At 30.3% G+C, this 15,877-nt stretch overlaps 1 protein-coding gene across 2 annotated transcripts in view; it reads left to right on the forward strand.

The window, feature by feature from the left end:
- LOC118196445 (suppressor of tumorigenicity 7 protein homolog) overlaps nucleotides 1-12,924 on the forward strand; it is a 71,256-nt gene extending 58,332 nt beyond the window's left edge. Inside the window, exons 13-16 of one of the 2 annotated variants that reach the window (XM_035367895.2) lie at nucleotides 6,516-6,608; nucleotides 6,719-6,858; nucleotides 12,354-12,380; nucleotides 12,739-12,924. In XM_035367895.2, coding sequence (XP_035223786.1) covers nucleotides 6,516-6,608; nucleotides 6,719-6,858; nucleotides 12,354-12,380; nucleotides 12,739-12,834 — 356 coding nt within the window. In that variant the 3' untranslated portion in view covers nucleotides 12,835-12,924. The remainder of the gene's footprint in view (nucleotides 1-6,515; nucleotides 6,609-6,718; nucleotides 6,859-12,353; nucleotides 12,381-12,738) is intronic. The other variant, XM_035367896.2, reaches the window with a different exon arrangement.
- Nucleotides 12,925-15,877: the final 2,953 nt, after the last annotated feature.

Here is a 15,877-nt window from a genome sequence, read left to right on the forward strand (position 1 = left end):
GAAATGATCAGGTTATCAAATATTTTGAGCTCAAATTTGACTTTTGAGAGTGGTGAACTTTAGTTTGTTATAAGTTATCTCTGTAGGAAATATTCAGTTCTTCAATTTGATAAAAACTTCAGATTATCAAAGTAAACCTAAATTCTGCTGTATACATATTGTAATCATATACATTTTAATACTGTGATTTTAGTATAGTAAATAGTAGTTTTTAGTATAGTACTGTGTGTAACACTGCGTTTTTAGTATAGTAAATCATTTTAGTACAGTACAAAGTCTGAGATCTGGATGTCCAATATCCGTAATGATCTAAGATCCGGACTTTAAAGCCACAACACCAATTTTTTGGTGATTTTTTTTATGCTTTACACATGTGCATTTGGTTCTTTCTCCCATAATTAAACATGTGGAGAATCCCAATTCTTAATTTCACTTCGGCACTAAATAAAATACCTCGTTGTTGAAGAAACAATCATTTTAGCATAAATTTGTGTGATCACCAAGTTGGCTCAGTAGCTGCATATCTGCTTGGCATACATCTCAAACCAAAACAATTCATTCAACAGAATTTGTAAAGTAAGGTCAAATTTGTCTGTCAGAGGGTATTACCATTGCAATAATATACACTAAGTAAATTGGACAATTCAGCGGGAAAATTTAGACTTTTTTTTTATCATTATATCTTGGCTCTTTTTTTTTTTTTTTTTTTTTTTTTTTTTTTTTTTAAAGTATGCACATATTCCAAAATTTTGTACAGCTATAGTTAATTAAAAAAGTATAAGAAATTAGATGATCTGTACATTTGTCAATATTAACAATAATTTCATTTTAGACTGAGCCAGTATGAATAAAATGTAGAATTTCATACTTGTATGTTAATTCCTTTCTTGGAATTTATGAACAAATATAAAATTATGCAAAAATCATCCCCTTGTATTGGAGTAAGTTTTACAAAACATCCATGTTTATTTCAAAGGAGAAAAGAATGTTGAGCGGTTATTGACATGAGATAGTATATACAGTATTATATTCTTTAGGTGAAAAGCATTTCTTATTTGATCATTAGAACCTTGAAGACTTAAATCATTTATTTTTTATTTGCAAAACAATTCTTTTCAAAATAATTTGAGCATATAATTTAAGTAAAAATTCAAATATCAGAATAAAATTTATTAATAAAATGAAATTTTATTCAAAAAATTAAATACATTTTATATATTCAATAATCATCAGTCATGCAGTTTTTAAGCTTTTTTATAATAAAAATAAAATTTGAATAAACATAAATAAAGTAAGAACACAATTTGATATCGAATTTTGAAAATCCACGACATTAAAAATGGCATTAGAAAAAAATTTAAATCGCTCTAGAATCAGGCCTGTTAAAGTAAAATATTTCCATTTGCACTGTTGGGTATCCAAAATGCATCACAAAGAAGGACAAGAGCTATCGAAGCCAAATTCATTTCATAGATTACACATAGATACATTATTTCAAATCATAATTACATTAATGATTTGAAATATAGCCTGCTTTGAGGTGAGAAAGACTAGAAAATCAGTAATGAGTGTTGTCTCCATGTTTGTCAATAACTGCTGCTACATGCCACAGCATTGAGTGAAAAAAGCTTTGGATGTGTTGTTGGGTAATGGCAGCCTATGTTGCCTTCACACATAGCCAAAGTTTATCTGATGTACCCACTGGTGGCATACTAGGCTAGGTGTTGTCCAGGCATTGACCGGATATGTTCGATAGGTGATAGCTCTAGAGAATGAGCAGCCCAGCTTAACAGTGCAATATGGTAAGCTAAGAAGAAAGCTTAAACTTTGCATGCAATGTGTAGTCGGAAATTATCCTGTTGAAATGTGCCTGCAGGCAAGCCCTAAAGGTAAGGAAGAAGAACAGGCTGTAAAACCTCGGAGATATAGCCGATCCGATCCCAACAAGTATGGCTGGAGTAGCGCGCGAAGCGCGCTGTTTCCAGCTCACGAGGAGAGCCAATAGGCACATGACGGTAGGAAGTCTGACGTGGTAGGAGTTAAGAGAATGAGGTGAGGCAGAAGGGGGCGAGCAAGATGCCGCAAGCCTAGGAATTAGGCCAGACAAGAAGACGCCCCGCAGACGGAGCAGTACAAGGTAAAGCAATCATGAGTTTTTATGATAAGCTACTGTGAGAATATACTACATGACAGAACGAGTTTGTAGGAATACAAACTCTCAAAAGCATACATTTGCAGATATAGAGTTACAGTGAGAAAAGTGCAGTTTGCAATAGGAGGTGTGGGAATGGAATCTAAAACTACCCCACACCATAACACTGGGTGCAGGACCAGTATGACAGTGCATAAGATAATAGTCGAGCTTCTTCTTTCTGCTGTGTCTTTAAACTCTAATCTGACAATTTTGGCACTGTGATTTGACCAAAAACACTAAGTCATGTCATTCAGATGTCCATCTCCTGTTATATGCAAGTTTCATTCTATTTAGATGCTTCCTTATAGGTGTTGCATTTTGAATGGCCAGCAGTTTATTATTAACTAATACAAATCATCATCTTAGACTATAACTGAATGTGAAAGATGAAATGCATTTCAATCTGCAAGAGAGGAAGTAGGATCATTAAGTAAGCCAACTGAACATATAGTAAGTCCTGGGAAGAATGGGAAGATTTAAACTCATTATCAGCGACTTAAATAATCTGCAGTTATAATATGTATGTTATGCTAAACCTAAAAGTCAAGTGTATATGTGAATTACGCACAAGACAGAAATGTGTAAAATGCATAAATGCCATAAACTGCTTTTGTTCAATTCTGCTACATTTTATGTTTCTTTGTGCTTTCTTGCAAGAAAAAATAACTGAATACTTAATTTGAACTGAAATTAATCCACAATTAGGAAATTAATGAAGCACATCCAAAATACATGTTCTTTTGAACATACGCATAATAGAAAGATAACTTTACATTGTAGTAAAATAAGTTTAAAAAAATTATAACTATACAAATAATTTATTCTGTTCTTTGATTAGATAATATCTCCCCCCACACACATCTTAATGTTGAAACATATGTATTCTTAGCCATATAATATTAAAAATAGCTTTTAAGTGGTTTGAAAATGATATTTTTTGTCCCCCGAATATATACACACATGCAACACAAAATGAATAAATTAACAAATAACAATATTTAGACTTATTGTGAAGCTATGATAGCTAGCCTCTTAATCAGAAAGCAGAAAAGTTTGTTTTCGATCTAATAAAATCAAGTGGCGATAAAATATATAAGAAACATTTTTTGAGTCATCAAAAACCGGATGTAGCTACTACATTTATTATAATTACAATCATAAATACATTCTGTATTCATAAAAATCACACCTTGTTTTTATACATGTAAGCTTTTATCTTCTGTGGGGTTATTTGTCATGTATGCTTTTGTTACAGAATCATTAAATGAAAATCTGAAAATTTAAGTCATGATGTCATTTGCAGTGGGACTTACATTTTTGAAAAATTTATTGCACTAAATTTATGTAACAAAATCAGAGAATGAGATACAAAAATAATTGAAAGTAATGGGGATATGTGCCCCAAGATGGTAAAAGATTTATTCTTATGATAACAAGGAGTGAAAGAAATGTGATAAAGCCTGCATATTTAAATAAACTTTAGGTTGAATATTGTCTGTTGTATGTGAAGAACATTAAAAAAAAAAAAAAAAAAAAATCAAGATATTGTAAAGGATTTTAAGTAAAAAGAATATATTGATGAAGAAATACTGTCACTTTAAAATTAGAAACTTGGGAAGGAGCATAATTTACATGAAGGTGCTAAGGCTGCTGACATAAAATGAGTTTTTCAAAATCAAAGTAATGGTACTAAAAAAGCTCACTTGGTAGCTGAAGGATATCAAGAAGTGGTAGGTACTGAAGTATATGCACCTGTAGCAATATTATTTACAATAAGAATGGTGATTTCTTTATCATTGCAAATGAACTTGTATCTGTAGCATTTCTAAATGGAGCCTTAAAGATTGTGAACATTAAATGTCTTAATGCAGTTATATTAAACAGCAGAGATATCTTAAGATATCTGCAGATGGAACAGAAATAAAAATTAATATTTTTTTTTATAAAGTTAAAAAAAAAAAATCTTTCTATGGCCTTAAGAAGTCATCATACTGTTGGAATGACAGATTTTATAATTTATGAAAGAGTAAAATTTTTAAAAATTAATGAAGGATTTTTTATGTGTACTAAGGAATATGTTATTGTTTATGGTGATGATATTCTTGTTATTAGAAAGAAAATGCTGTTTAATGAACTAGTTAGTGTACTAAAGAAAGAATTTAAGGTAAAAGATCTTAGAAAATAGATTTTATTTAGGAATAAAAATGAATAGAACTGCAGATGAAACAGAAATTAAAAAAAAAAAAAAAAAACATGAAATGATTTAAAAAAAAAAAATTGAGATTTAACATGCAAAAGTGCAAAGAATCAAACACCTGTAGATTATGATTTCACTTTAAATTCAACATGTGAAATTATTTATAATTTATCGTATTGTGAACTGATTGTTAGTTTGATGTGTATGTTGGATTAAACTAAGAAAACATTGCATTAACATTTTCAACGTCGTATGTCTTATATTTAGAAAAAAAAATTGTTTATAACATATTATAAATGTATATACATAAATATAACATATATATCTGTATATGTATACCATCATTTTGGGTAGATTAGCCGCTCTAGCAGATATGCTGGACTCATCATAATTGACTAAATGAAAATTCATTGGGTAAGCCACACTGCTGTATATGCTGCAGCAACGAATTCTAAAACATGGCACTTAATATTAATTTATTCAGTAGTTTCATTCCATATTGATGTAATCATCATTGATAACATTTTATAACATCTACAAAATAACTACAGTAATATATAAATAAATAAAAAATAAATAAGCTCCTTACCTTGAACTTGCCAAAAATGAATTCTGCTGGTTTCTTACAGACATTATTTTTGCGCCTTCAATAAATTTTTGTTTACCATCATAAATTACCATGTTATGAAAAAGAATATATGTAAGTTAGATAATCAAACAAAATTTTATAATTAAAATGAGCTGCTTATTTATACCAAATATTCAAAATCCAACTCATCAAATGTCAGAATTAAATAAACTTTACAAATGACTATCATCACTCTTTTCTAACCCCCTTTTTTCAATGTCGCTATCTGCATTTTCATCATCTTTTTCAACGATTACCAGTTTAATGAAAGCTGATATGATTCTATCAGCTCGGACTGATTGCCATGCTTTATCAACCCACCAGGCAACCTCCTCATATGAAGTTTTCCCTATGTGTAACATGTATGCATACCAGTTTCCCTAAAAAAGTTCTCCATGAAGGCATCCCTCTCCTTAGGCAGATAGCCCTCGAGGCTTTGCCATAATCACACGCATACACACCTCATATAAAGCTTTTCCGTGAAGAAATGCAGTCTGCTTCAAATTCATTCCTCTCACTGCTTTTGTGGTTTGTTCTTGAAAATTTTATTGATGGTGAGATCCAATGGCAGTAAAATTTTTGTAAGCTCACCTGGTATCACTGAGACATCTATGCCAAGTTTTATTGTTTCGGATTTACTGATACACTGATAATCTCTTTTCTCTCTGCTGTGTCCATTTCTTCATTGTCCATTATTACATGTGTTCATTTCTGTAATTACAAAACAGGCCAGGTTTTGACGTCAGTCCAATAAGATCTTTTATTCATAGGCATTTTCTCTAATTCTTCGTGTTCAGACTTCTGCCACCAGATGCATCTTTCGTCAGCTTGAAATTATGTAGCCACAGCCCAGTTTCTGTCACTTTCTTTACTGCCAAAAGCTTAAAAGCAACTATATGTATGTGTTAAAGCAGCTATATGTATGTGTTAAAGCAGCTATATGTATGTGTTAAAAGCAACTTTTTCTATGAGCAGGAGCCGTGGTAAAAAGAATAATTTTTAAAATTCAACAAGCGCAAACAGTAAAGCAAGCAGTGAGACACATGTGAGAATGAACACAAAACTTAAAAAATAAAAGTTCTTGTAGCCACAAGAACTTTTATTTTTTAGAAAGTACAGGAATTACCATGTCTTTACATGTAGCACACCTTACAATAGTTGGGCAAGTTTCACACGAGTTCAAACTTGGTGCAGTGCCTAGCCTTAGTGCAACATGAGTGCTCATATCAGGCTAAAATGTTTCAAAAAATTGTATATTAACTGTTCGCTTATGCTGCATAACTTGCAGTTTGCACTAGCAAAATTCTAAAGACAGAGGAAAAATAAAATTTCATCAGATACAGTGCAGATCTAAATTTTAAACTTTTAAACATGTGTAAGCTGCAGCTTATCTACCTGAAATATATAATAGAGAGTGAGTGAGATACTAGTTTTAAACTAATATTTTTCACATATGTTTTTTTAATAATCATTTACTCTTTTTTATTCCATTATAGCATTTAGAATGATTCCATATCCCTTAGAAAAAGGACATCTTTTTTATCCCTATCCAACTTGTACAGAAACTACAGATAGGGAACTTTTACCTTGTAAGAATAAATAATTTTTCATTTATCTCTTATTTAAAAAAAAATTTCATAATGCACAGCATGTATTTAATGTTTTACTTTTGTCTGATATGTTTATTTTCCATTTTCAGCATTTCATGAGGTCTCAGTATATCCAAAAAAGGAACTGCCATTTTTTATCCTTTTCACTGCAGGGTTGTGCTCTTTTACAGCCTTATTGGCACTGCTCACGCATCAGTATCCAGAGCCAATGGGGACTTTTGCAAAGAATGTGAGTGCATATGAAAATAATATTTAGAAAAGTAAATAGTATCTATTTTGACAATATGTGTTTTTAAAATTCTATATAACTAGATTTAAGTAATATTGAAGATTTTTAACCAGTCAATATTGCAAACTTTGCATTACACTGCTGACCATCAAAATTGCTACATTCTGAAGCACACATACAAGAAACCTGAAATTTTTACGAAATGTAACATGTGTTGGGATATGCAATTAGTCAGCATTTCATTGAATGTGCACATTATAGATGAAAGTAATAACACCTTCAAACCGTATGAAAAGGTAAATGAAATGCCAGGTTTTCATTCAGAATTGGCATCTATTTATTTTTTATATTGGAAGTTGTGTTAAGTCTCATGTAAGAAGGCTCTCATACCAGCAGATCCCAGAATTAATAGAAAAATTGTAGCCTAATAGGAGTGCAGATTATTGGCTGTACCATATTGCTGCTTGCATCAGTCAGGATTCAGTGACTGTTATGAAAATTTGCAGTCAATGGGCCCCGAGCAGCCTTACAGAGAAATGTGCAAAATCTTAACAGTGTTCATTCACCAATGCCAAAAAGGCTCACCTCTTATCCACATTGTTTTTAGAGACTGCATAGACACATCATATACTGTAGATCAAGACGTAGGATGTGTTGTACAGCATCAAATGCAGTGCCACAGATTGTTAGCAAGGTTATCGTTTCTATGCCATAACTTGCATCTGTAGGCAGAAATTAACACTTTAAATAGTATATTCAGTGATGAATATAGATGCATGAGAGGCATAATGTCTTTTTTGATGAATCCTGCTTTTGTATAAAGCATGATGGCTATATCTGTATGCAGCAGTACCAAGAGGATTGAAAGTTTTAAACTTGCATTCTTCATTGTCATACCAGTTCAGCATTTAGATTTATGATAAGAAAGCCATTGACTGCACATCCTATTCCCCTCTACTGCTATTTTGGCCAACTATCATAATTGATATTTCAGTTCCTGTGGCTATACCATATCTGTGGGGTCTCTGTCACTTCATCTTTCATTCAAACAGTGGGAAACTGTGTGTTGCCCATGGTATTTTGTATTTCCTTAATCAATATGTGGAATGTTTGATTCTTACATTAACAAGTATACTCTTCAATCATTTGTAACTGAAAATGTCTGATCAGAGATTGCAGAGAGACTGGTATGACATCTGCCAGCCTATATATGATAGATAAACTTTGGCATAGAATTGAAGCTGCAGGGACCCATAACTGCCATCCAAAGTTTATTTAACTTCATGCCCTGATATATTATTCTGCTATTGTTTGCCAGAGATAGATGCTAAGGCTATTGATTTCTGCATATTTTGCACCTCAAAATGTCCCAATTTTGAATATTTCTTTGTAAAATAAGTATGAATCTGCTATCTTCTTTCATTTACGATGTAGCAGTTTTAATAGCTTGCAGTGTATAATAGGTTTTATTTAGATTAATTATGTATAATCAAATTATGCAACATGACTTTAACCTTTAAAGCTTCTATTCATGATTTCATTTGTCATTCATCTTCTCCCCCCCCAAAAAAAACTTATTTAATTTGAAAAGAATAATTTACAGAATTAATTTGAAAAGCATAAATTTGAAGATTTATCATCTAGCATTTACTGTTTTTTGAACTACTTAAAGCTCAAATATCCTAACTGAAATCAGTGGCTAGCTCTTAGTGATAAATAACTAATCGAAATTAAAGTATACTTTATAAAAGTGATTCTTTGAGAAAATTCCTGAAAAATTATGAATTTTAATTAAATGTAAAACAGAGAAATATAATTATATACTCAGAAAATCAAAATTTAAAAAAATTTACAGGTATGTTTTTTGTTTAGTGGCCTTGCTCATTTCAGCTGTGTTAAGAAACAGATGATTACTGTTACACACAAGCAATTTATTCGGTGCCTTCAGTTCACAATTTATTTACTATATCTAGAATCTTACCTATCTTAGTTTATGTTCAGGCATCTCATCGGCTGTGGTAATGTATTTACCACATTATTAGCAGCTGTTGCTAAAATGTGGCCATAATTTGTTTATAAAATTAAATTAAATTAAATAATAAATACAGATTTATATTAGACTGCTCCTCTGTGTGTAATATGAAATAAGTTGTTTTCATGGGCATTGAATGAAAAGTTACCCTTGATGAGCTGATTTAGCTTTTGAATCTTCCAGTTACAAAAACAAAATTTGTTAGAAAACTCTTTTTTGGATAAAGATTTGTTAAATATTTAAAAACTCTTTTGTGCTTGTTTTCATGTTTTAGATTCGGTAATCTGGTATTAAAAATAAATGGTAATATTTTATGAACAAGGGGGAATTTTCTGTCAATTTTAAGGTGACAGTATAAATTATTCATAAATATGTAAATATTTTATATCATATAAATATTTATCACACAGCTGCTTAAGGTTGGGTCATAGGACTCAATTTTACATGGGCAACGTGATCAGTTAATCATATGTAGTACAACCTTATGTCACCTAAGTATGACTCCTTCATATATAGGTGAAATCCGTGTCATCTCCTCAGTAATATACAGGACATGCATTTGACCTAAAATAGCATTATTTATGAATAAAAGGTTATATTATTTAGCTGTATGACATTAGATTTATCTGGTAAAATATGGTATATGTTAAAGCAGAATCATGAAATTACAAATGTGATAAACATTTACATATGGTGAGATAAATTTTTTATTTTCATGGAATTTAATTTGCAAATCTTTGTCATAGCATTTTGGAACTTCTAGATAATAAATTTTTATTCACTAATTTTTAGAAAAACGGATGAGCATCAGTATTTATACTCATAATTATCTGAAACAAAATGGATTCTAGAAGGAAGAATCCCATCAGAAGTATAGTAGCTTTGTTTTTGTTTATTGTAATTTTGATGATAGGACTATAATGAGTTCCTTCTTCACCATTAGGTTGAAATGTACAATAATGAAGCTGAGAAAATTGTCGTAAATTTTAGAATTTTATCTAACAGTACATGAGTTCAAGAATGATGAGATATTTAAAAAGACATCAAAATTTAAATAAGCAAAATTGAACTGCAAGAATACCTAAATCTTTGCAGTTAAGATGTGAAATAAGAACCTTTCATTTATGAGAAATTTTTAAAACAAGATTAATAATAGTAATAAATAAAAGATATATGAATATAAAAGTAACTGCATAAAAGAATAGTCCCATTTATAAAAAATTGCATTTTCATTTCCTCTAATGCTATTATTAGTATCAGAGACTTTTATTTTGAATGCTGATGTTGTGTTTGCTATTGTAGCAGTTAGATTCAATAGAAGCCAATATCTTTGTCAAGGGGAAAATTTTTTGTTTTAGAAAGTAATTTTGTAGAAATGCTAATGCTAAAATTTTTGACTCTCTCTCTCTCTATATATATATTAATTAATAAAAGCAAGTTATAAATATTTATTATATTAATAAAAGCAAGTTTATATACATGTATATATACATATATATATATATATATATATATATATATTAATTACATGTATATAAACTTGCTTTTATAATTTTATTTTTGATAATTAATTATTATTACTTTCCTGTTATATAAGCTGCATTTTGATCTTGCTGTCAAGAAAAAGATAACTTGTTAAAACCAAATAATTAATTTTTATATAATACATGCTATTAATTTAAAAATATTCCTTTTCCTCTTTGATCTCTGAAATTCATTTTATGAGGGCATTTACACTTTATCAAAATCATTTAGCTATGTAAATCATTCAAAACTAATGTGTGCATTTAAAAAAAATAATAAGAAATTTTACTTCTTTAAATATTGATCCTAAGTTTCTCAGAATAAGATGGAGAATTTTATGGAACAACAGAACATTCAACAATGAGCAGAGCCAGATTTAGACTTGATAAGGCCCTAAGCTATTTGAGATATGGGGCCCTTTATAATATATTTTAATACTATTTAGACTATATTTTAATTTTTTGGGGCCCCCAAGAAAGTGGGAACTGTAAACTATAGCTTGTATAGCTTATATGTAAATTCGGCCCTGACTATGAGCTGGAATGCTAGATTTTTTGCATGGTGATTCTTGCTGACAGTAAATTACTTTGGATATTCTGTCATAGTGGGAGCTTGGTCTTGACTGTTGTGATGCCTATGAGAGTGAATAAGTGGGAGGCACCTCTATCTCAGACAGCAAGCATCTTTAAAGCAAGAAGATATCTGAAGCTTCCAAATTTGGCCTACATTTTCAATCCATATAAAAGATAATGTGTGTCGTATTAGGTAGTTGAGATGTGCTGCCTCATTTTTATTATAGCTCAGATTTAGTCAATGTGTCACCTTTAAGGTTCAAAAGTAGATACACTTCTACCAGATACTTTCAAAGAAAAACAGCTTTTATAATATTGGGTAATTTAAAGAACAGCTACAGCAGTTGGTCATTTTGTCAATTAATGGTTCCATATTGTGTAAAGCCATAAATTTCAGCTGAAAATTCTTTAAGAACTACAAGATATGGAAAATATGGAAAAAATTTACAAATAAAAACAAAAACAAAATATCTTTATTAATTAATTAAAATAAAAATTAAAAAATAAAGTAAAGGAAAAGGAAAAAAAAGAAGAGCCAAGAAAAATAATTAAAAAATAAGTAACTTATTCATCTTATGACTGCAGAAATGATTGTGACATCATGTATCATAGCTTTACCATGCTTGGTATTAAATTCTTACTTATTCTTACCATGAAAATATTAATTTTACTTATCTTTGTAACCATTCTAGGTAAACCTTTTTAACATTTTGTGTATAAATTATTAAAACATAATGATATTATGGCTTTAATAACTAATTTTTAACTCTGTGGAAGTCGTATAGAAAATTATCTGAATTTCCAACCACAGCAATGAAACTGTTTTAAAAAAATTATTAATATAAATAAAAAAAATAAGTAATCTCTAGTTTATTTTGCGAGAGGTACTTGTCTTAAATCAGTACATAAGGAAATAAAACCTGTTCCACCTTTTTAGAAATCCTGTATAATAAATTCTGTTTATTAGCCTCATCGTCTGTATAAATTTTGTTCCTATTCTATTTTACTGTGACCAAAAAAGGGGCATGTTACTTTTTTCAATACCTGCAATAGCCCATGTAAATGAAATTATTATTATTATCATTTTATTTTTTCATAACAGTTCAAATTTCTAATTCATTTCTTTCAAAAAAAGAGTCACTCAACTCAGCTAGCTTTGGCATGTTTAACTGAATAAATTTCAAATTTAGTGTCTGCATTATTTGCTATGCAAGCTGTAGAAAGTAATTCCCCTTTTTTTTGTATTTTATTTTTTGCTCTCATTGTTTAACATTTTTTGCAATGTACATATTTTTTAAATAAATTTTATTTGTCATACTTGAAAATTGTAATGTTTTACCCTTTTAAACTTTTGTTTTCTAATGTAGTTACCCGGTAGGGAGCAGAGCATTAATGTAAGTAGTACTGCTAAATTAATTGTACTTTTTTGAAATAATTTTTTATACAAAATGCTAGGAAGCAACTCGTATATCAATTTTGATAAATATTTTATCTAAGTTATAAGATGTTAATGGAGCTCTGAATTTTTAAGATGTTTGTCTTCTGTGGGTTTTGTAAGTGTTCTTCGTAAAAAATACATGAGAGCTAATAAACAATATTAATTCACAGTTTAAGCAATATTTCTCTTTTTTTAAGTATGACAGATTTAAAAATAAATTAGGTTGTTTAATAAAAATTTCTATGTATGATAATTTTTTATGAATGATGATGAATTTTTAATTGAATTATACTTAGTTGCCTTTCCATTTGTAGGCAATCAGTTGGTTATCCCTTCCGCTGGGTTACTTACTGGAAAAAGTAGAAGCAATGTTGCCATCAAGTCTTTTACATCAGTTATCTCGTATTTAAGACATGTTTCTGTGTGAAACCATTTCATCATTCATTTTTTGTTGGACAAAGCTTTCTGATCATGCATAAATTAAAAACATTTGAATTCAATTTCGTCTTTATTTTTTCTGTGATGTGTGTTTTTTATTATGCATTTTAAAAAGTAGTAGATTACTAAATGTATTGAAATATTAATATTAATGATGCTTAGATAAAAATCAGGGCTTGTTTATAAAATTTGTCATAAAAATATTGTATTGTCGTTTCATAATGCAAAATTTATAAATGAAATGGATTTTTACTTTTATTTCCTTGTACGAAGTACAGGAAGTATTGTAATCGTGACAAATTTTGTGTTTCAAATTTTAACTAAAATATCCATTTTGAGCGCTCTTGAATCCATTTGAGCCATGTTTTTGCATGACATCTGTACATACTAATATAATAAAGGACTCTTTTTCCCCAACTGATTATAAAAGGAATTTAAAATTGGTTCGGAAGAGATTTTTTCATGGTGTCTCTACCTACATATTACATATGTATGTGTCTCACATAACTCAAAAATAAGTAGCCTCAGAATGTTGAAATTTCGTACATGGGACTGCTATAACATGAAGTTGTGCACCTCTCTTTTTGGTTGCAATTGGTCGCATCAAAATTATATATATATATATATATATTCACTCTGTTACCTGGCTTGGTGATCTCAGTTTTTTTTTTTCCCCTGTATTTTGGAAAATTGTGTATTTTTTGCTTTAAGAGTCATTGAATTATGTTGTTCTTATGTTCTGATTAAGATTTTTATGCCTGCTTGTAATAATTGTAGAATTATCAGCAATTAGATTACATTTCAGCAATACGTTAGGCTTAGTAGCACTTAAACAATTTAAAAATTGCTTAAGTGCTACTAAATGTAAAGTAGCCACATTTGTTTACATCTGAAACTCTTTAGTAGAATAGTGAATTAAGTAAATTTTTGCACCTTCAGTGTCTTTTCGCCTAGTGGGACCAAAAGTAAAGTTTTAATTTCGTGCACCAAAAAATCTGCTTTCTTACCCGCTGGCTGAAACGCTTCTTTTTGCGTAGAAACTCTTAATTTTAATTGTAAAAATTGATTTTTAACTGTTTTAACTATATTTCGTATTTTATATTTTTCTGTATTGGACAATTTTTATTGAAGATGTTTTGAGTTTTTGTGTACTTTTGTCTTGCCGCGAAGTGAGAACTGAATTAATTGAATGAGAAATATATCTTTAATGACATTCAAGGAAATAAGTTTAAATGAAATGCAGCAGAAAATGTGTATAATGTGATAGGCCATACAAGAAAATCATGTGGTGTCCACATCGAATAAATATGTTGTTTCGAATTACTAGAACAGGAAATAACTGAATTGGAAATAGAGTATATATGTACATATTTACATAAGTTTTTTTTTTTTTTTTTTTTTAGTATGTTGAGATAAAAGTAATTATCAGTTATTTATTATGGATTAGAATAGTTAGAACGTATAAAGATTTGAGAAATGCCAACTGGAGAAGCTAGATATCGATTGTGCTGGTGATAACACCTGTTAAAATCACAGTAAACATAAACAAACAAATAAACAATTGCAAGACCCAAGATGGGCTAAAGTGAAAAGTATACATTACAATATATCGTACAGTAATTACTTAGATGAGAGTTGAAGATAAGAGAAAAACACTTGCACATGTTGCACATAAAGATACATATATACAGTACACGTTCACTAATCAGTTTGATTACTAAAAATGGCCATTGGTCCTTTACTATACTATAACAGGAATCATTAACATTGTACTCATATACTCATATGGTTTCTTAATTAATTTTTGGTCACTATAAAACTTTCGAGCAATACAGCAATAAAAAGTTCTTAACAGCTCGATGCATAGTTTTTGGTATAACTTGTGGTTTCTCACATGATATGGAGTTTCAGAGATTTGCTTCAAAAAACCGTTTTGGGCAGCTTGTAACTCGAACTGTTGTTTTCGAAGAGATTTACATGAATAAGCCCATTTCAAGCAGGCATAACATAATATGGTTTGTAGCATGGACTTATAAATGAATAACTTGTTATTAATTTAGAAGTCGAACAACAAAAATAAGCGTTATATTTTCAAATTTTCGCAGAACTAGTTTCGATGGTTTTACTGAACCATCATCCTCAGCTGCACAAGCACAAATGAACAGGTAAGATATAAGGATTAGATAAGATAAGAAAGCTTGGACAGGAGATAAGCTACTGGTGCCATCTGTTGATGAAACCAGAACTAAAACATAATTTCTTTAAAGGCTGAAGGCAAAGATGGATTGGAATTAGGGTCGTTAACTAGAACAGAAAGATTTTTTTTAATGTGAAATGCCTCTAGAAAACCCAGTTCACCAATGGAGTAACTTGTTGTCTATAGAAAGAATACTGTTTTGAGCTATTAAGAGGAAATAGTGTATTTTTACTCATTCGAAACTTTAGATGTGATGGATAGTAATAGAAATTATGTGTGGAGATCATGAGAGTGTTTTACTGAGGATCACCCAAAGATAAAGGATTTCCGTGACCCAGGGTATTGATACTTTGTAAAGTTGCAGATTCTTGTTGAACTTGTTCTTCTTAGTGTTCAACATTCACCTTGATTTTCCACTTGTTAAGCCAAGTCTCAAGTGTGTGTATGTAATCTTGTAATCATTGTATAACTGGACTAACAAATGCACTTGAGTGAAGATCGCTGTGTCATCAGCATACATTGCAAGTGTTGTGTTAGGTATAGTGGGGATGTCATTCATGTATATATTAAAGGGTGTGGGACCAAGAAGGGATTCCTGGGGTACCCCAGCCTGGATGGCACTGAGAGTAGAGAGTGTTCCTGTAACGCAAATGGCAAAATGTCTACTGTCTAGGTAGGATTTAATTATGCTAGTGATATACTCTGGGAAACCGAAGAGTGTGTAACTTGTAAATGAGGGCATCTAGCCATACAGAGTTGAAAGCCTTTTGCTATGTCTAGAAATAAGCCACCAGTGACCTTCTTATGCTGAGGTCCTT

Source organism: Stegodyphus dumicola, chromosome 6, assembly GCF_044657685.1.
Source record: "Stegodyphus dumicola isolate Sdum_Otavi_A_Nest chromosome 6, ASM4465768v1".
Classification (NCBI taxonomy): Eukaryota; Metazoa; Arthropoda; class Arachnida; order Araneae; family Eresidae; genus Stegodyphus; species Stegodyphus dumicola.